Source organism: Notamacropus eugenii, chromosome 1, assembly GCF_028372415.1.
Source record: "Notamacropus eugenii isolate mMacEug1 chromosome 1, mMacEug1.pri_v2, whole genome shotgun sequence".
Classification (NCBI taxonomy): Eukaryota; Metazoa; Chordata; class Mammalia; order Diprotodontia; family Macropodidae; genus Notamacropus; species Notamacropus eugenii.
In genome coordinates, this window is record NC_092872.1 from 716369589 (window position 1) to 716390986 (window position 21398).

Below are 21398 nucleotides of genomic sequence, written 5' to 3' on the forward strand. Positions count from 1 at the left end.
GACCAGAAGGGTGGGGCCCCACGCAACAGAAAGGCAGAATGTCACTGCCTTTCTCCCCCAGCGAGCAGCAGGGATCTGGCCCTATCGGAGCTGCTGTGTCCAGTGTTGGCTCCGCATGGGCTCCAGGGCTCCCCCATTCTATCCCTCTGCAGGATGAAACAGCCATGCACCATCCCTCCCCTCCCCTCCTCTCCAGGCTTGTCCAACAGTTCTGTGGATTCTCCATTTGTTCCTGTGGGGTGGGACTGGCCTCAGTCTTCTTTGAGGGTGTGCGATCACCAGGAGAACAGCTGTCTCTCCCAACAGCCCAGAACTGACATGCCAGGAGGGAAGGGAATGGATTCTTGCCTCCTCCCTCCAATCATGTTGCCCCTTCAGGACCCACAGTTAAGCTGAAGGCCCAGGACAGGTTGCTCGACCAGATGGCCTTTCCTCAACTCTACGTCACAATTGGGCCTGCTGGGCTGTGCCCAGCCAAGTCCTTCTCAGGTCGATGCTCAAAATTTAAGCACCAAAGATGGTGAGCTGGAGGACTCTCCTCTGCCCTGACTCCAGGGCAGGTCACTCAGGCCCACATGGTTGAGCTTCTGCTGAGTCAGGACTTCTCTGGGTCTGCTTTGGGACAGGCTGGTGGTGCTCAGCACCAGTTTACTCTTTCTACGGGGGAGGCTTTATTTTCTTTATCTGCTCCTAGGTTTATCCACAGCTACAAGTGGATGCTCATGAATATGCAGGGGGGTTTTGAATGTTAGCAAAGCTTTAAGCTGTTAAAGCTGAAAGTTGCACAGGGACTTCTGGGACACACACACGTGTACATGAATGAACAACTTTGGGCCACTTTGTCCCCTGAAGCTCCTCTGACCCCTTCCCATTAGTGAACACTGGCAGCAGAACCACTTTCTCAAGGGCAGCCGCGAGTGTCTGGAAGGCTGGGCCACTTCCTTAGGCCAGCACGGCCTCGACCTCCCCCTGCTGGTCAGAGCGCAGTCTTGCACTGACTCGGCTCAGAGGCCCCTGGAGGCTGATTCTGCCAGAGCTTCTGTCCAGGCTTCATACCAAGCTCCAGGTCAATGCTCCGGGTCTGAGGGGGAGGGCCTTGGAGCTGCCCTTTCTGACCCCCAGCCTAGGAATCAACTTTGGCAGACACCGGGATCAATGTGGTTCCATGTCAGGATAGGAGGGACCCTACTCAGGGGTCCTCCACTCCGTGCCCATGCCCTTGCCTTCCTCAAAGAAGACCAGGGAAGAATTACAAATTTAATAAATGCACCTCCTCCATATGACAGCCTCTGGATTGCCCCCGAAGAAACTAGAGGGGGCTAAGTTGGACAGTTGTTTATTGGAGAACAAAGTCATCAGCTGGGGCCCCAAGGTGCCCATGCTCCTCTGCCCTCTCCAGGAGATGCGCAGAGCCATGGCCCCGGGGAGCTGCCATGGGCCTGTCCGCTGCTGGCAAGGAGTGTCTGAGCGCTGTGCGGGCGCTGGGGCAGAGGTCCGCGTCTCTTGGGACAAAGTCCACACGGGTCCTAACCTGACAGACGTGGCTGGGTCCAGGATAGGGAGAATGGAGAGAAAGGTGACATGGGTGGGAGAGTCGGGCTTTGGGCCATGCTGCAGCCTGGGAGCTACAGGAAGACGAAACCACAAAGCCTGGGGGTGGCAAGAGGAGGGAAGGAGGGGAAGGGAAGGAAGGGGGAATTCCTTTGCCTTGAGTCCCGGTCCAGCCCCCTCCTCCTCCCTGCGTGGAGGTCCTGAGGACGGGCTGAGCAGGGACCGGGGCAGAGGCTGTGTGTGCGTGCACGGGATGTGCTGGTCACTCAGTCCAAGGGGGCCATAAGCAGGTGCAGCTCCCGGAAGGCACTGCCGTGGCGGCCGCTGAGGCCAGACTTGCTCTTGATGAGCTGGCTGATGTTCTTCAGCTGCTTGTAGCATAGTCTGCACTTGTGGAGTCTGGGGATAGAGGGAGGCTGGGGGTGAGGGAGGGACCAGCCCCACTGTCCCAGCCTCCTCTGCATCCCTCCTCAGGGCCCCTGGAAGGAGGCAGCGCCTCCCGCCCTCTCTGAGGGGTGTTCTGGACCTCTAATGCAGGGATCCTGGTTTCCAGACACCCGGTGCTTTTCCACTGATACCAGGGTGGCCCCCTGGACCTTCAGGGTCAGATAGGCTGAGGCTGGGCAGAGAGGGCTCCCCTTATCCTCTCTCCCCATTCTCCCATTATCACTGGTCAGCCTTAAAGCTTCTCCTCAGCCTAGCCTAGGCCTCTCCCTCAACCTCCCTTCTTCCCTGCCCAGGCCCCACCCAACCTATCACCTGCCTCCCAGGGCAGATCCAGACATTGGAGGGGGCTCCCTCACCTCTCCTCTCGGCTGATGTCTACCCCCACAGAGGGCGGGGCAGCTAGGATATCTGTGATCAGGGGCAGAAACCGCTGCAGGATTAGCTTTAAGGAGGTGCATCCTGTCTGCACGTAGCTGGAGAGAGACACACACAGTGGTCAGAGGCCCTGGGCCCCACTGGGCTCCCAGGGAAATCCACCTACATAGGACCAATTCACTTAGTCCAGGCCTAAGGATCACTTTGTGCAGAGGCTTTCTTTCAATCATTAAATCAGAGATCTGGGGCCACAAAGGAATGACCTCCTAGTTACTGGGCACTTAGAGGGAAGAGGGAGAGGGTCTGAAGCTGTGGGCAAAGTCAGCTTTTCTTACTTCCAGGTGACAGTTTTACAGAACAGGGTAAGAGGCATCCTAACTTTATTTCAGGGCAGCCAAGTGGCACAGTGGATAGTGCTAGGCCTGGAGTCAGGAAGACCTGAATTCAAATCCAGCCTCAGACAATTCCTAGCTGTGTGACCCTAGGCAAGTCACTTAACCCTGTATGACTCAGTTTTCTCATCTGTCAAATGAGAAGGAAATGGTAAACCACTCCAGTATCATTGCCAAGAAAACCCCAAATAGGGTCACAAAGAGTTGGACGTGACTGAAATGACTGAACACCTACCACCTTATTTCAATTACTGGCTGGGTGGCAGAGAATGTGCCTTAAGCAGGGGCCATAGGCAAATGAAGCCAACTGTGGCTAAGGAAGGCATCCTCCCTCTGCCACCACCTTGTCAGGTCCCAGGCGCCAGGCCTCGGCTCCCACTGGACTCTGACAAAGTCTCTAAAATGAGAGACACAGTGGCTAGAGCTGCCAGCCCTGCAGTCAGGAAGGCCTGGGTTCAAATCCTGCCTCTGGCTCTGTGAGGACAGAGAAGAAACTGGCTTGCCCTCACCTAAGTCCAATGCCTGTCCTAGAAGAAGAGGGAGGGGTCAGTGGGGTCATGATACTGGTAACATGTCTACGAGGCTGAGAGGGGACTGTGTGCATGTCTGCAGGCATGTATGTGTGTGCATATTTACATGTGTGCAAATGTGTGTGTGTGCTCGGAGGTGCAGCAGTGGCGCAACCTTCACCTTTCATACTTGCTCTGAAGCAGCTTCTCGATCTGGGGCAGGACAGTAGTACAAAGGTCCAGTTTCCAAAGAGACCTGTGGGACAAGAGGAGAGCAGCCAGTCCAAGGCCCTGCCCATGGAGGGGCTCCTTGTTCAGCCTCTGCCCACGGAGAGGCTCCTCGTTCAGCCTCTGCCCACCTTGGGCAAGGCCCTGGACACTCACGCTTTCTGATTCACTATGTTAAGGAGGTCAACCACCACGGACAAGTCATTTATGGCGACGGCTGAGTCCACGGATGTCTAAGGAGACAGAAACATGGCCCAGTGTCACAAGCTGCCCCCATGCTGTCCTCCCCCTCTGCAGCTGCACTGAGGTGCATGAGTGGCAAGAGCTCGCAGGGGGTTTAGCTGCCCCAGCCACCATGCCCCTAAAGCAAGGACCCTGGTGAAGCCTGGTGAGGGACTTCCCTCAATGCACAGTGGACAAGTACACAGGGACCAAAGGGCAGAGAAAAGAAAAAGGAGTCCCAGGCTGCCTCCAATCTATATGTGGACCTGCAGAGCCTCCAGGACAGGGCCAGGCCCATCTCTTGTCTCTGCCAGCCCAAGTGTCCCTGCCACCGTGGCACCTGCTCCTCTTTCTGGTCTGGACCCAGTCAGAAGAACCAGCGTCTCAGGGAAACAGCCCAGGGCTAGGGGGTTCCTCCTTACCTTGATGTCCCCTGTGGTCCAGACAGACCGCACTGTGTCCAGGTTCTTGTGACGGCTGGTCAGAACCACACACATGGTATCATGGCCCTTGCGGATCTGGGACATGGCATCTTCATCGACCATCTCTGACTGGTTGGGCATCTTCACGGCCTGGGCACAGGGGTAAAAGGCTGGGTTGGGTGGCCAATGGAGCAGATGGTAGGCCCACTGGCCCACAGAACAGAAGGAGGAGTGGGCCCAGGGCTTTGTCTCTCCCTCCTGCCCTGTGCTCTAGCAGAGGCGTAAGGCTGCACAAGAGGCCACACTAGGCCTGGGACAGGAGACAGAGGGCCTATCCAAGGCAAGGTGAAAGTGGTCTGTCCCCCCCACACACACACACCCAGCCTCCATCCCATTTTCCTTACAGGTAGGAAGTCTGAGGCTTTGAGCCCAATTGGCTCGTTTCTGGCAGCAGGAATGACAGCAGGTTCAGCTTTGGGCATCGGAGTGGAGGTGGCAATAGGAAGCCTGGGCACAAAGTCAGACTACAGGGAGAAAGAGAAGATGCTGGGATAGGGCCTGATGCCAGCCGCCCCCCACCCCTGCTCCAGATGCCACAGCAGGCTTGGCCCTAGGGAAGCTTGGTCCCTCTGCTCTCCTTCCCACAGTGCCCTAACCCAGCACCCTCAGTTCCCGAGGCCCAAACATACACTTCCTCTGTTTGGCATCGGGAATTGGACATCCATGGCCTGGCTGGGCTTGGAGGCCTCCTTTGCTATGGCCACGTCTGAAGAAAAGGGCAAAGATTTGCTGGGTTCAGACCCCGGCTCTTGGCTTAGGAGAATGACTGGGGGGGAGGGTCAGGTCAAGGGGCCATGCCCTGCCACCCTCTCCCATCTGCCTTACCATCCTCTGGAGGGGCGGGGAACGGCTCACTCCTCTGGGGTGGAGTCCGACCTGCCAAGGTAAGGTGAAAGGATGGAGGGGACAGCACAGGCAGCAGAGGGTCTGGCTTCCAGTCTGGCCTGAGCCCTCCAGACTGTCTGGGCCTCTCAGTCCTCATTCACCCTTCCAGCCCCGCCTGCCTGTGGCCCAGGACTCACTGATGCTGTTTTTAGGCTGGAAGATTTCCTTGTAGTCCTCAGCATTCTGGATCTCGGCCCTGGACTCCCGCTCATCACGGTCGTCCTCACTACTGGGGCTGCGCCTCTCGCTCTCAGAATTCTGCTTCACCCTGATGCACCCAGGTTCAGAAGGGAGAATAATTCGTTAAGAGAATGGAGGAGAGGAGAGGGGAAAGAAAGCCATTGGGTAAGATGGATGGCCAGGCAGCAAGCTCCTTTGTGGCCAAGTTTCAGACCTCTGCACCTGGCCAGGGCCTCTCCATAGGGTGAATCCCCCCTCTGCCCAGTCAGCCCTAGGCTCCCCAGCTCACCTCTGGGGCTTGCTGCAGGCCGTGGCCGGCCTCTCATAGCTTCGGCGGATAGAGGAACTGGTGGGCATGGCCTGAGCCACAGGCTTGCTATCCTGTACTGGGTCATGCATGACAGTTCCAGACCTTGTGACCCGGTTCAGATCCACCACATAAGAAGAAACGTTGCTCTGGGCATAGGAAACACCAATCTAGGCCCAAAGAAACTAGAATGTTAGCAGTGGGAGGGCCTGTGGAGACCATCCAATCCTAGCCCCTCGCCCTCATTGTACAGAGGAGACGATGCCCAGAGGGGAGGAAGCCCCTGGTGGGGGCTCAGGGCAGGTCCCTCCTGGCTCCCAGGGGACTGACAGTCATTTCAGGCTTCATCATTAACTCCTAGATCCACCTTGACAGCATTCCCAAATCTGCCAAGTGTTAACAATCAGTGCTTGGACTCCACCCTATCAGTAGCCTCATGAAAATATACTCTGAATCAGACAAGGGGAGAGCTTCAAATTAAAGCCCACTGAGGCTCTGATCACCTGGAAGACTGGCCATGCTGTCCCATTAGGGCTCGGCCACAGCTGCCCAGGCCATTGTGGAAAGCAGTCTAGAAGGCTGCCCCATTTATGCCCACCACAACACTAAACACACATGACTGAAAACCTTCAGAACGCGAATCAGTGTCTCGATGGAGGCCCCTGACAGAGCAGAAAACACAGCAGCTTGGATTGCTCCCCTGCAGATTTGCTAACAAGGGGTTTTTTGGTTTTCATTTTTGTTTCTCCAACAAGGGGGGGTCAGATAGGAAAGAGAGAAAATGGATTTTGGTTATTTTTTTAAAAATTACATTTAGTCTTTAACAAACAAAGATAATGAGGGGGAGGTCTGAAGCTGATGATGTCTAAGGATGGCAGTCATCGGTCGGACTCTGCTGCTGGGTTGGGGATGGGGGAGCCCAGAGAGGCCGACCCGCAGGCCATGCTCACCAGCTGGTTGTTGCAGGTGGTCAGGTCTGCCACCTTGCCCCAGTTCACCAGGACCACATCGAAGCAGCGCTCGGGCTCCCAGCCGTACACACGGAGGGAGTCTTGGCACCCACTGTACAAGCAGCAGCCGTCGGGGTTGAAGAGGATACTCCTGGGAATGGGCAGTGAGTTGAGAAGGGATCCCCCAGGAACCTTCAGGAAGCCCCCTGCCACCCGAAGGAAGTCCTGGCCTGGCCTAAGGTCACTTCCAGAAGGTGCTCAGAAACTCGGGGTAGTGTTGGAAAAAGTTCTGCTGTGACTGGCCTGAGACCTGCGCATCCATCTTAGCAGACCCAGGCCATGGGCCCAGAGGGGACTAAAGCTACTGGGAGGATGACAGCTCCAGGGATCCAGACCTCCTGAATGCCTGAAGCAGAGGGAAGGCTGAGGGCACACCCACATACCTGACAGGTCCAGGCTCCCCTTCAATGCAGCTGACCACTTGGAACTTCTCCAGATCCCAGAAGCGGATTGTCCTGCAAGAGTAAACAACCCCAGGGATGTAGGTAGGCTTGGCCTGTCCCTCCCCATCCCACAAGGTGGTCCCTTGCCTCTTAAAGAACTCCCAAGTGGGAGGAAATCATGGGGACTCGGACTCTCCCAGAATATCTGTCCAGAGATGTAACCAGGGGCAGCAGAGTGTGGGCCCAGGACCCAGCCACACCTAGAGAGACAAAGGGATTCCTTCTTCCTGGTTCCCAACGTACATGAAGAGCATGGGGTATAGAACATATGGAAAAGTCAGAAGGCAAGAAATGACATTGGTCAATCTTCTCTAACACAGTCAAGTCCTGCTCAAAGACCCAACTGACAGCCATGTTGGCAGCCATGTTGGCCCCAGGCTGGCCAGATACTCTTCCGTTTGGACTCCTCAGGACATGCCTTGGCCCTTGGGGAGACATTCCTGCTCTTTGGCTCCAAAGCCCACCCTGAATTCTCAGTAAAAGGAGGCCTGCACTTCCCAAGGCTGAGCCAAAGGAGGACCAACAAGGAGCACTTGGGCCTGTCCATATACAGCCCCAAGGGGTAGTCCCAGTACAGAGCTTGGGGCAGGGCTAGCTCACCAGCTCCACCCTCCCCTCCCCCTGCTCACCTGTCAGAGCTGCCAGAAGCCAGCAGGTACTCGTTTGGATGGAACTCGACCACACTGACAGGCCCTGTGTGTCCCAGGAACTCGGACATCATCTTCCCAGCAGTCAGATCCCAAAGCTGGGGAGGTGAGAGCCAGGCCTGAGCACAGAGCTCACCAATGGGTTTTCAGGCTGAGACAAGGCCTGAGGGCAGAGCCCTGAAACGTTAGCTCTTGTGGATAACCTGTCCCATGGAAACACCGGTTTCTGCTTTATTCCCTCCCAATGTCCATTTCTGCCAGGCACAGAACACACAGGCTCCACTAGGCCTGGTCCCAATACTGATCCCATGCAGGAAAGAAAGGCACAGCCTCCTCAACCTGACCAAGACTCTACCTTTACGCTGTGGTCATCTGCAGCAGACGCTAACCATTTCCCATCGGGGCTAAACCGAAGACATCTGACAGCCTGAGTATGTCCCTGAAAGACAAGTAACACACAGCTTAGCCATCTCTATGGTATGTACCAGGCCTGCCCATTTAAGGGCTCAAGCAAGAATGGGCATCTGCAGTGGTAGACAAATGTGGGATCCTCATTTCCCATTTGTTTTCCATACTTGAGATGTTGGGAAGAGAGAAATGGTAAGACTTGGCAAGTGACTGGATACATGGGCTAATGGGGAAATAAGTCAAAAATGATATTGAAGTTACCAATCTAGGAGATCAGAAAACTGGCAAGACAACCGTGTCTGGCAAAAATTAGGGGAGTTTGAATAAGGCTGGGTTGGGGAGAGGACTAGCAAGTTCCACTCTGGCCATGTTTGGGATGCTGCTGGGGCATCTAGGTTGAAGAGTCCACTCTTGGACTTCGCAGCTGGTGATGGCATGTGAACAGACTCATCCATGAGTCACAGAGATGATAATGAAAGTCACCAAGTCAGAGTGTACAGGTAGGAGAGAAGAAGTCTGAGGGCGGGGCCTTGGGGGAGGGGGTGGCAGGAGAGAGGATGAGCCAGGAAAGAAGCCAGACATGTAGGAAAAATACCAGGAGAGAGAAAAGAGCAGAAAATAGCCAGAAGAGATAAGTTAGCAGGGTCAGATGCAGAATTCAAGAGCAATGAGGATTCAGACAAGGTCACCAGACTGAATCACTCAGAGGTCAGTGGTGCCCCAGCAGTCAGTGGCCAGGCTGCAGAGGACTGAAGCATGAGAGGATGGAGAGGTAGAGAGGACAGACAGCCCTGTCTTGGAGTCTGACTGAGAGATACGAGATGATGGCTTGGGGGGTGGGAGGATCCAGTGAAAAGTTTCTAAAGATGGCAGAACCAGGGCAAGTGTGAAAGCAGGAGGAAAGGAACCAGCTGAGTCAGAGAGGCTAAAGTCTGGAGATGGGGGAGGGATGACTGGTGAGGGGGATGACCAGTGAGGGGAATGACTGGCAGGGAGATGATCTACCAGAGAAGTCAGCACAGGACATGATCAAGGGTGAGAAGGTTCACCTCATTATCAGAGGTGGGGAATGTAAGAAGGAGGAGGAGGATGTCAGTGGGATGAGGCGAGGAGAAGACTCTGATTTTTCAGGAGACAAGGTTCTCAGCTAGAGTGGGAGCAGATGGTAGTGGGAGAGGCTTGGAGAGTGGAGGTAGGGTACAGAAGAACCTTGTTGGGAAGTGAGCCTGGGAATCAGTTCGAGAGGAATAAAAGGATGGTTGAGCTGAGGGAGGCTGAGGCAGAGCACACCAGAGATTGCAGGTCCTCAGCCAGCATGGTGCTGCAGGGTCCTCCAGCTCCATTCAGCTGATGCAAGGAGAAGAGGAGGAGACAGATGCTGAGAATCACCCAGGGCTGGGGGCTGGCAAGGGATGAGCATGGACAGGACAAGGAAGAGAGATCTGGAAAAAGGGGAAGTGTGGGAAGGAAGTAAAGCCAGGGAAAGGGTAACAGCCAAAGAAAGCCTCAAGGGCTGCTCCTCCCTCCACTAGGTGGCCGCTCTGCTCCTTGTGTGCCCCAAACACAGTACAATTCTCTCCCTGTTGTATCAATCAACGACAGTCTCTTACCTTATACCGGAACACACAGCCTTTCCTTCGTATGTCCCAGAGCTGTGGAGAAGAAAATCAGAGGATTGGTCAGCAGGGCAGGGAGGGAAAGGCCACATCAGCAAAGACTCGGCAGTAACGACACCTGGAAGGGGACTGAGTTTGGCTCCTGGCTTGCCCTATACCAACGTAATCAGTACCCATAGAGTCAACTGTCTGGACCAAGTGCCCCACCCTCCCTTTAGTCTGAAATTCAGACTCAGTCGCTCCAGTAGACATCTGTGCTCTGTGGATGCAGGCAGCGGGCGCCCCCAGAACAGGCCCTGGTCATTTAGTGCTCTAAGTTAGATGCCACAGTGAGTATGGGCCAGAAATGAACCAGGAGTCCCTCCCCTGGGACGCACTCTTCCTTTACCATTTCCCCAATGCTGAGGATGTCACACAAACATGGGCTGGGTGTCTCAGTTGCTCCCTGTAGGGCTTGGGCCACATTTTGGAGTGGCCTTACCTTAATGTTTGTATCCTGAGAACCAGAGGCTACAAACTCCCCATAGGGATGGAAGTCCAGGCTACAGATGTTGGCTTTGTGTCCCATTAAGGTACGGAGAACTGCCAAAGGAGAAGATGAGAATTGGGATGTGGGTTTGGTTGTTGTCATTGACAGACAGAAGGTGCACCAGGAAAACCAGTGTGTGCAGGCTGGTCCCGTCACCCCCAAGCATCACAGAGATCTCCAGAGAACACTCACTCACCTTGCTCAGGGGTCACCTATCCCCACTCTGCAAGAAGAAGACCCTTCCAAGGCTTACATTTTTCAGGGTTAGAGTTCCTACTCAAGGCTTTGGGGGACAGGAGAGGGGCCAGAATCTTTTCGGCTCTCAGTCTGGGGAGAGGGGTCCTTTCAAAGGTCATGCTTCCTCAGTTACTCAGAGAGAAGTAACCAATCCCCCACAGTTTTTTTTTTTACAACTTTGAAGAAACTTTACTCTGTTTTAAGCATATGACCTATACAAGTCAAGCAACAGTCATTTTATTAAATTCTTGATACTCTGGACTCTTTCTACAATCTCTAATCTTCTCAACTGTGCTTTTCTCTTTTGAGAATTAACATTCAGCTTTTGGGAGGAAAACCAGTCTGCCTCTGATGCTAGCCCAGATTTTCTTCTTTTCCCATCACACTGGTTAAGCTGCCAATAAAGTCGTTTCACGTTGCTGTCTCACTATGTGCTTTGCTGGCATATAATAAAACCCCAGTTTTCTGAAGAGTATCGTTGCACCCAAAACACAGATGCCCACCTAACCAACAAGCTGCTGCCCAGTCCCCAGGGATCCTCTGGCCTCAGGCAGGAAGGCAGGCTTTCGGAATCCTTCATCATCTGATAAGGAGTGGCCGATATCCATCTCTTGTGTGGGAGGGTTTCCTCAGGGATCTGTTCAGACTCTGGAAGACTGCAGGCAGACCAAGGAGCCTTCCCTCAGGTGGGAGGGGATGAGCCGGAATGTCAGCATCCTTCTTTCCCCTTTTTACCCTTTATTCTCCCTCAGGGCTGCTTAGGAGGGGCTCGCTAGAACTCCTGATCCAGTCCCGGGTTTCCATGAGGCATCTCAGTCACCATGGTAGCTGTAGGCTTGAGGACACAGGGAATCTCTGCCACCTTCAGCTTTGGCCTTCTCTGCCTCTAAGAGGAGATGGTTTGCTTGGCAAATGAGGCATGAGAACAGTGGCCTAAGAAAGCACTACTCTGGGGATCATGACTTAAAGATGAATGTGTTTATACAACTTCCAACGAATCTCTTCTGCCTTGGTTTTCCTAGTATCTAATTTGGGGAGGATAGGCTGGGTCCAGCACTGAGAGAAGCCTGGGGTTTCACTGGAAAAGGATCCACTCATTTCACTCCTCCCATCAAAGGTCCTGGTCCCCACTGCCCCCCACCCTCATCCCCCGTCACTAGTGCCTTCATTCTGAGGTTATGTTCCAATTATCCTGGTTACACCTTCTACGTGTGTAGCTGTTTGCTGCCATCCCCCCATTAGGACGTGAGCTCCTTGAGGGCAGAGTCTGATTTTTTGTCTTTCTTTGTACCCCCAGGCCTTGGCACAGTGCCTGGCACACAGAAAGCCTTTACTAAATGACTGTTTAACTGACTTGCTAATTTGCCCACAGATTTCTGAGGAATTTGTTCCCATAACACAGAATGTGCATGTCCACAATGAAGTCAGTCCTGGGGGGACCAAGATGGAAGCAGAATCCAAGGGGCTCATGTTCGTAGCTCCACTTGCGCAGAACAAATTGTGCTTCTCATCACAATCCTGCTTCTAGTATGCATTCTTTCCTCTGATTCTCAACTTTGTGCTGCCTCATCCCCATTTTGCAGATGACTTTAGCTGAGGCTAAAACTCAGGCCTCCCAAGGAGTCAGGATGACGTGGTGCCTGAAGGCGGGCCTCCTCTGCCCCATCCTCTTGGCCCTGGGCTCCCTCTTCTTCCTCTAGCTCCTCCCCATCCCCAGGGAGCCCCTGTCCAGGGCTGGGCTCTGGTCTTGTGTTCAGTGTCCCTTGAATGCTACAGGCCTGTGCAGTTGATGGAGGATGAGTGGGGCCCACAACGTTTGCCCTCCCCCGCTTCTCCAACAGGGTTCCACAGACCACCGCAGTGGCTCCTCTTTCCTAACAGGGCATCTCAGAAACTGGGTTCCCATCTCTGTGAGCTTGGAAGTCTGAGTAAGGACATTCCAGGAGGGCCATGCAGCATCACTGCCGGTGCAGTGGCTCGGTGTAGAGCCACAGGGCCAGTTAGTTGGGATGTTGTACTTTACAATCACTATTTACTCTTGCCATCTGATGGGTGTTTCTCAAACAGGGCTGGGAATTAAGCCTTCCAAGCAGTTCTCTATTCTTGAGCAAGAGCAGGTTTTCCAAACGTAACACGACATAGTTAGCTGCCCTGTAGTCTATACAATCTCTGCTGCTGCCATGGCAGAGATGGAAAAGGGCACTTGGCCAAAGGCATGCAGGGGCAACTTTTGGAGGGCATGGAGGTGTGAGGAGGTGGACTGCTGGAAAGAAAGCCGTTTGGAGCCTGTGTCTGAAGCCTGTGTCCTGGCTCCTTACCCAGGGCCCACTGGGTTACTGGCTGGAAGCACATTTTGGTCACATTCCACAGAAATGCTGATTAATAGAGACACAGATGACATGGGACTGAGTTTTGCCAAATTCTCCTTCCCCAAGCAACAATACTCCCAAGGCCCTCTCCCCTCCTTTTCTTCAAGGGGCCAAGCAAAGACCCATGCCCTTTCTGACTAAGCTTCAAATCAAGTAGAATGGACTACAGAGCACGTCCAACAGTCTGACCGGCCCAAAGGCCATTTATTAGCTGTTCATTATCATTAATCAGCTATCACAAGCTATCTTGCAGACAACTTCTCCCCCTACCTGGGGACATATGGTAATTATTGATGACACGTGGCATTTTCCCCCACAAGACATCTCTCTCTCCTTGCCTTTCTTATTTCTGTCTCTTCCTCTCCATTCTCTTTTCCTTTCAACTTAAATCCACATTTGCTGGGCACTTACTATGTGCAAAGCATTGGGCTATACTACGGGGTTCACACACATGGACAAGATGACACCCCTGCAGCATTTACAGCTCAGCAGGAAGGACAGGACAGGGAGACGAGGACCCGCAGCGCAGTGTCAGAAGAGCACGACAGATCAAACCATGTGAGAAGGCAGGAACGAGAGGAGGAAAGGAGACCAAGGACTACAATGAAAAGCGAGATTGGGGCCGGGCCCAGGACGGGATTTTGGCAGGCACAGATGGGGCAGAGGACTTTCCAGGCTGAGAGGGCAATTTCACTAACAAGAGGAATGATGATGGGAATTACCAGGATGACAACTAGCACACCTAGAGCAGCGAGCTGGGCCCGGCATTAGGAGGACCAGCAATGGCTGAGCCTGGCCCTGCCTGCGTGCTGCCAAGCCGTGTGCACACCGGGCTGTCCTGGGCTCCCTGGCCCCCCACTGGGGGATCTGATCATTTATTCTCCCCGCTGGGGCCGAGTACCCCGTCCTTAGGCCTACAAGCACCGACTGTGTCAATGAATCCTTCACTGACAACAAGATGAAAGGTTTCTGGGAGGAGCGTTTTTCCTCTTCCCGCCCCATGAGGCCACAGAACCTCAGTGGGAACATAAGGACAAAAAGCATGGAGAAAAAGCAAGAAACCAACGTACTTTTGGCAGCTTCCAGGTCCCAGACTCGGATGGAGCCTGACTGGGATCCAGCCACAATGAGCTCCTCAGGGGTGTTGAGGCGAACACTCTCCACGGGGGACGTGTGGCCGGTTAAGCTCTGTGGGCAAAAGACAACAGGCCTAGAGCAGCAGCCCTTTTTAGGGAAGGGCCAGAGTCTCATTTTTTCCAGTGGAAACATAAAAACTGCGCAGAAATAGTATTGGACTGAGGATGAGGGGACTTGAGCTCTGGCTAACTTCTGGGGATATCACTTTTCTTTGCCTCAGTTTCCCCAACTCTAAAAGGGTGACAGTGTCATTCTAGAGGCTCTGATGCTGCTGCCCTTGCCTACCATTATTCTCCTCCCATGTGACCTTTTTAGCCAAAATCAGCAAAGGCAGACAGTCTTCTCCATGCTCTGCTCACACACGTGTATGCATGTGACACACACACACATGTCCCCACTCCCAAGACAACACGCAGAGCCCAAGTGAAGACTTGCAGCACACAGCACATGGCCAGAGCCAACAGGCCTACGGAGGGGGATGGATGCTGCTGTGACATGCAGGTTCCCTCTGATATTACCTGATCCCTGGGATGCTGCTACCATCCTAACTGCAGCGTCCAATTCTGCCATGCTCCCCAGGGGCTCAGCTTAGCACAGAGAGACTGTGAGAGACTCCTGCTTGGGAGATGAGGAGATTCTCACATAGGTCAGAGCAGGCAAGAGCCGTTTCAATAAATACCCCAGGAGAGATCAAGGGGGCTGGGGCTTGAGGTCCTGGCAGGGGCAGAGGTAGGCAGACTCTCTTGGCCCTGGAACTGGGCTGACAGGCATAATCATTGTCTCCTGCCACCCTGGCCTCACTCATCACACTGGGAGATGAGTGATCAGAGCTGTTCCTGAAAATGGACCATGCAGTTTGCCCATGCATGGCTCATCTGAAGAAGATGCCCACGTTTCCTGGGGGACAAGTCATCCAAAGAGTAAACACTGAACAGCAGCTCCCTCCTCATCTGACTGAATGCATGCTGATTTAGTTCCCATTAAGAGTGTCATCTCCCAAGTGGGCCTGTCCCAAATGGAACTTGATTCTTATCAGCTGAAAAATGGGTCTATTTTTCAGGGACGGAGAAGCTCCCATAGTAGCCACATCCTTTGCTCATCAGGCCCTTCCCAAACCAGACACTGCTCCTGCCAATTGGTTTCAGCTTGTCCATTCTGCCCTCTATTCTTACTATGTCTTTCTTAGAATCACAGATTTGAGAAGCCATCTGGCCCACCACTCTCACTTTACAGATGAGGAAACTGAGGCCTTGAGAGGCTAAATGACTTTTCCAAGGTAACACAGGTTGTAAGTAGCAATCAGGATTCACACCCAGGTCCTTGAACTCCTCCCCAGCCTGTAGGGCCTCAGAGGCTCTAGGCTCCTTAGGCCTTGGTGGGTGGGCTATCAGGTTAGAGTGGACATCTCTCCCAAGCTCCTTGGAGTCACTTAGTAGCACAGTGTAAATGGATTTGAGGGAAAGATGAGTCAGTACCTCAGGTCTGGGGCCAGTGCCTGGTTCTGTCATCTCCTCCCAGACCCTGCCCACTCCCCATCTGGTGTTTCTTACCATGATGCAGTTGGGCTTGTTAACTGACCACAGGTTGACCCGACAATCATCTCCTCCCGTTGCTAAGAGCCGTCCTGAGCCCTTGCCCAACACCAGGGAAGACACATTGCTGGCATGGGCCACAATTTCCTCTAGAAAATGGAACAGAATGGAACAGAGACACAGGGTCACTGGAAGCAGTGTACCCAGAGGGGTGAGGAGCTGTGTCCCCCGACACTACCTGCCTTGTTGCCTGAGGCCTGGTTCCAATCAGGATCAGCTCAGAGCTTGAAAGCCCTAGCAGCCTCAGCCTCCAGGCTCCAACTCTATGGCTTCCTTCTATCACCTGAAAGGCTTAGTGGGGACCACTCTGAACTACAATTGAGGGCTGAGGAAAGGCTGAAAGCCCCATCCTAGACAACAGCACAGCGGCTTCCTTAAGGCTATACATGGTCTGCAGAGAGGAGTCCAGAGGAGGAAGTGACCAGCAGGATCCCCTTCCTAGTCCACAAAGGGCTCTGACATTCATCCTCAAGGAAAGAGAATGGCCCAGTGACTAGGGTATGGTCTCTGAGGAAGACCCAGGTTCAAACACAGTCTCTGACACTTAATGCCTGTGTAACCTCAGGCAAGCTGCTGACCTCCCTGGGCCTCAGTTTCCTCCTCTGTAAAATAAAGGGGTTGGACTCAAGAATCTCCAGGTTTAGACCAACAATTTTACTGATCATCACAATGCTCCTACAAACTGGGGAGAGAAATTCTTATTACCTTTATTTTATTGAAGAGGAAATTGGGCCCCAAATGGTAAATGACCAGCCCCTGGTCAATCTTTCAAGGACCATAGATTCAGAGTGGGAAGGAACCTCAGAGGCCTGGAAGACCAACCCCTCATTCTATAGAAAAGGACACTGAGGTCCAGGGAGGTGAAATGCTCCATCCCAGGCACGTGACCAGGAAGCATCAGAGCCCATGTCTGAGCCCACCTGGGCTGGAGCCTGAGCTGCCTCTGGAGGCGTGACTGAGGTGGCGGAGTGTGAGTGAGGTCCTAGAAGAGGGGACAAATCTAAGGAGGGGAAGGACACAGGAGGCTGTGTTCAGCTGCCAGAGCCAGGGTGATGCAGGGCAGGAGGAGGTGAGAGGCTGGGCATTGGGTCATCCCTGACCTGCATTTGGCAAAGGGTTCCCACATGGCAACTACACAGTCCTGGAGGGCCGGACATGAAGCAAAGCATGGACCCAAGAAGAAGAACTTAGTGTTCATGTCTCAGGTGTCAAGGGAGTGAGTGAGAGGACCTCTGGGGTAGTCAGCATGGCTGACCTGAGCTGTGTCAAGGACTTACAGCAGCACTGACTGTGCTGGGCTTTCCTAGATCCCTTTCCCAGGTGGCAGAGCAATCGGGTGCCAAGTTTTCTGCTTTCACAATGGGGCAGGGGCATCGTGGGGGTGGAGGGGGGGCAGGGTCGCTGACTCTGTCCCGGAAACACAGCTGGACATTGAGGCATATTGAGCTCTGAGGGGCCCCTGGAGCACAGACTTCGAAGGGCCCATCAGCTGATGAACCAACATCCTCTACAACTGCTGCTGATGACTGGGAGTCTACAGGGCAGTCTGCACATGCGAGACTATCCTTTCTCTTGAAGATCTCAAAGTAATTCTAATACTGTGTTAACCCTGCAGAATGGCCTCATCAGGTACGTAACTACAAGCTCCTTACTAAAAACAAACCTGAAGACCAGAGGGCAGAGAGACCAGGGGCAGGGTCACCAGCCCCTGAGGTCAGGGGTGACAGCCCTAGGCCCCTGCACTATGGCCACAACCAGACCCAACTTCTCCTTGGTCATGGGGCTCTCCCCAGGTTTCTTCCTGTGTGAGCGCTCTGGGCCCCTGGTATTTCCCACTGAGGACAGCTCTCCCCTCAGGGCTCTGTTCTCTGAGGAGCTCTCAGGGTGTATTTCAATCGGATTAAGCCCCTTTCTATCCACCCTCCCTGGGGACCTGGTCTAGGCTGCGACACTATTACTAAGTGATCTTGGGCAAGTCACTTCCCACCCCTGGCCTCGGTGTTCCCTTCTGTAAAATGGAGCTACTGACTGGATGTTTTGTGCCTCTTCTGCGGCTGCAGAGCACACTTCCTAGAGACCAAGGCAGTGACTCTGCAGGAGTGGGGGAGGGTGTCATGCTGCACCGAGATTAAATGGTCATCAGGAAAAGAGCATTTAGGCCCTGGAAAGATCAACAGGCAGATGCAGGGGACACAACTAAGCAGGGAATGGAGAAGGGCTTCTGATCTGGGAGGGCCAGGGCAAGAGACACATAATCAACAAGAAAAATGATGGCTAAGGTGCTTGTTGAAAATAGCAGTGACATCATCCATCAGTGCCAAGAGGAGAAAACAGGCTGCAAGCCCAAAGGGAAGCCACGCCTGCCTGCTGCCATCTGCAGTGAGCCAGCCTCTGGGTCAGCCCCAGCCTGGGCCCGGGCAAGGGGAGCCTCCTGTCCTAAATCTCATCATGTCTGTGCCATGGCCAGGGCTGACAGCACCAACTGCATCCTGGCCACCGGGGAAAGGCCTGACCTCCGGACCACAGCCCTGGACCACTCTGACAAGCAGAGGTCCGGCAGGAGCTGCTTCCAGACCAGAGGAACTGGGTCCTGCAGCAATCCATGCATGAGTGGGACAGGGGGGAGTCCTCGGCTTAGATCACCACTCCTGTCTTGGTCTCTGGTCCCTGAAGAATCAGAGCCCACGTCAGGTTCGTGGAGAAATTTCTCAGACACAGCAGCCCCATAACAGCTCCTGTCTCACCAAGAAGGCCTAAGTTCCTTGGGACAGTTCTGACATGGGCACCTGCTTACATCTTAACTAGGACTTGAGGTGGCCAGGATCACTGACTGAGAGCTGGAAGAGACCTCTGAGGTCAAGAGGGGAGAGACCTACCTAAGCTTCCTAAGCTCACACAGGCAGTGAGTAATCCTAACCTCCAAACTCTGATCCTCATCCTCAAACCCGACTCTCTCGCCACTATCCCAGCTCCGTACAGTAAGAAGCAACACTCTAGGAGCCTGGCCATGGTGGGAAAAGGGAGTAGGTCAATTGTCTGGCAGAATGATTCAGAGGGAAGTCAGGTCTTGTCTTCCATCTCTAGTCAGTGACCCTTTGCAAAGGTGTCACCCTGACAAGGAAACAACATTATTTCCTGTTATAAAATTCCCCTAAAGGTTGCAGCAAACCATCAAGGGCATGTTCTTTAGTCTACTCTGTCCAACCCATCAGCCTAACTCAAAATCCTTGAGCCAATAAGAAAGGATGCTGAAGGCTAATATGCGTCCCCTCTGGAACTCTTCATTCTCCACAGGACAACAGGTGGCTAACAAGATTAACAAGTAGACAGCAAGAGAAAAAGAAAGGCAGGAGACTCACGTAGCTTCCATGCGGTCTTGGTAACAACAGGGGTCGCCATTTGTGCAGCCTTTCCTTTCAGTTGGCGTGGACCCCCAAACCAACCAGGAAGAATTGCGAAGGGAGCACTCCACTTTCCCGGTGGGGTGGGGGAAGAACCCCCCCAGACTCAAGTCTCAAGTTGGAGCGTAGTTTCGACACATCCAGGCAGAGATAATTCCCTCTTCTGTGGCCCTTTGTTAAGTCCCGTTTTATAACATCCAAGCAAGCAGTTTGTGCCTAGCAGTACACATCCCAGAGCATGAAGAATCAGTTTTGGTCCATTGTACAGTTATGTTGACCTGAAAGGGAAACAAAAATCCATTTAAATTTACCTGACATACCATGAGTAGGGGCATGAGCTCTTGATCTAAAGGAAAACAACAACCAGTACAGGTATCCAGTCCCCTTAATAAAACCTTTGGCTTTGGAAGGAACGAGGAGGTATGTCTAGTGTTCTCAGCAGCAGCATCTACAGAGTGGGTTCTCTTAAATATGATCATTTTGATTAGCAACAGAAAAAGTGGATTCTTATGAAGTCTTCAATATGACCACAGAGACAGCCACACAATGTTTGTTTCCTAATATCAAACAAATTCAGGGAAAGGCTTGATTTTTACAATGACAAAATCCAAATCACTAGAGGTACCACCCTCCTCCTCCCTTGCCAATCAAGCGATAGAATCAAGTGATTCTAAAGAAGGCTGACAAACCTGTGCCAGCCCACCCAACACTCAGCCTTTTTCAGGGAGTTGTTTCAAAGCAAGACGTTATGGAACTGAAGAGGGGGCAGGAGGAACCCCTACCTCACAGGTCCCAAAGGAAATCATAATTTAATCCTAAAGAGAATATCTCTTTATAACAGAACTAAGGAAGTCCCATTCTTCCAGATCACTACTTTCCCTTCACTCTCCCCAGGGCAGTAGCCAAAGGGGTTGACTTGGTTATTGTTGGATGTGTTTGTCCTTCATTCTCAAAGAGGACCATGACATCAAGAGGATGACATGACTTGCAGTTGACTTTGATTTGAGTGAAGCAAGGTTGTGCAAGGTCACCAGCCTCACTTTCTTCTCCTGAGCCATCTGGGTCCAGGGGCCTTATATTCATCAGGATGACTGGAGATGGTCCAGGATGCAGTGTGGGACCCTGGTCCTTTCAGGCTAAGGTCTTAACACATTCTCACTTTGAGTGAGAACCATCCATTCCATGAATACGCTTCTTTAAGTTACACAAAGGATGACCCCTTGAATCAAAAACAACTCAAACTGGGAGGGTGAGACCCTCAGGGTTCCTGGGTAAGAGAGAAATAACTACTATTTGGTTATTAGACTTGGAGAAAGGGCTGTGAACCTGAAGCTTGACAACCAGCAGCAAGGTGTCTCCACAGGCGCCCAGCCACACCTGGCGATCCCTCCCTCCTCCCTCCCTTGGGCCCTCGCTCCTGCCCTTCCTTCCGTCCTCTTCCACTGTGTCTTCAGTCTCCCACCTTCTTATTTCTTCTTCCCTCCCCCTTCCGCCCCCCTGCATTCACTCCTTCAGTCCTTCTGTCCATCCACCCACGGCGCCCCATCTCCCTGCCCTCCGTTCGCCCCCATCACCATCGCCATCTTCTCCCTTCATTCTGCCCCCCATCTTTCCGTCCTTTCTCCCCACCCCTGCGCCCCCCAATTCTGTCCCCTTCCCTCTTCCTCTCCGCTCCATCGCCCCATTACCTCCATCCTTCTACACCCCCAATTTCTCTCCCTTCCTCCTGCCCCTCCACTCCACCCTTCGGCGCCCCTGGCCCCGCCCCCTCAGGTCCCCCCTCTTTATTCGTCCCCCTCCACCCGGCGCGCGCCGTTTCCGATCCTCCCCCCCACCCGGCCGGGGGTTGGTGGGAGCGGGGGCCGGGGCCGGGAGCCTAGGCCGGGCCGTGGAGGGAAGGCCGTCCGCTCTCGGCCTCTCGCGGGGCCCCCGACCCCGGCTCCACGGCTCAGGAGGCACGGACCCAGGCCGCTCCCTGCCACCGCGGCCCTTCAGCCCCCGCCCTCGCCCCCTTCTTCACCTGCGGCGGGGGCAGCGGCGGCGGAGGCTGCTCGGACGGTGGAGGCTCCGCTCCCAGCGCGGCCCCCACCTGACTCCATCCTCGGACCTGATTGGTCGCTGCTTGACAACCGACCCTCACAACAAAACCTCCGGCCTCCGTCCCCGCCTACCTTCTCCCTCAGGCCAATCAGCCGCCGCGGATGCCACGCCTTCCAGGAAATCTTCACCAATCAAGAAAGGCTCTGCTGCCGCTCTCCCTCATCACGGCCCCTCTTTCACTAATTTCGACTAATCACAATGAAAGGATGTTCGAGGTCTTCCCCCCGGTCTATGGTGAGCCAATGTGCTCCTGCGATTTCTTAAGTCCCGCCTCTACCTCGGAGCTCCATCCATCCTGGTCCCGCCCCCCGCCACCTTCCTCCCCATTCTC

At 53.7% G+C, this 21398-nt stretch overlaps 1 protein-coding gene across 2 annotated transcripts; it reads right to left on the reverse strand.

Annotated features, from left to right (window-relative positions):
* Positions 1–1320: 1320 nt before the first annotated feature.
* On the reverse strand, positions 1321–21398 carry KATNB1 (katanin regulatory subunit B1). 2 transcript variants are annotated; one of them, XM_072636703.1, is made up of 20 exons: positions 21139–21398; positions 18926–19245; positions 15525–15655; positions 13908–14025; positions 10184–10284; positions 9697–9738; positions 8034–8117; positions 7661–7776; positions 6972–7043; positions 6529–6679; positions 5561–5748; positions 5229–5359; positions 5032–5082; positions 4836–4912; positions 4551–4670; positions 4147–4296; positions 3659–3735; positions 3456–3530; positions 2355–2471; positions 1321–1950 (listed from the first exon to the last, which is right to left on the reverse strand). In XM_072636703.1, the coding sequence occupies exons 2-20, from the start codon at positions 18963–18965 to the stop codon at positions 1818–1820; spliced, it is 1974 nt and encodes a 657-aa protein (XP_072492804.1). In that variant the 5' UTR covers positions 18966–19245; positions 21139–21398; the 3' UTR covers positions 1321–1817. The 2 variants fall into 2 exon arrangements, with proteins under 2 accessions (XP_072492804.1, XP_072492803.1); XM_072636702.1 differs by lacking the exon at positions 21139–21398 and adding an exon at positions 20988–21094.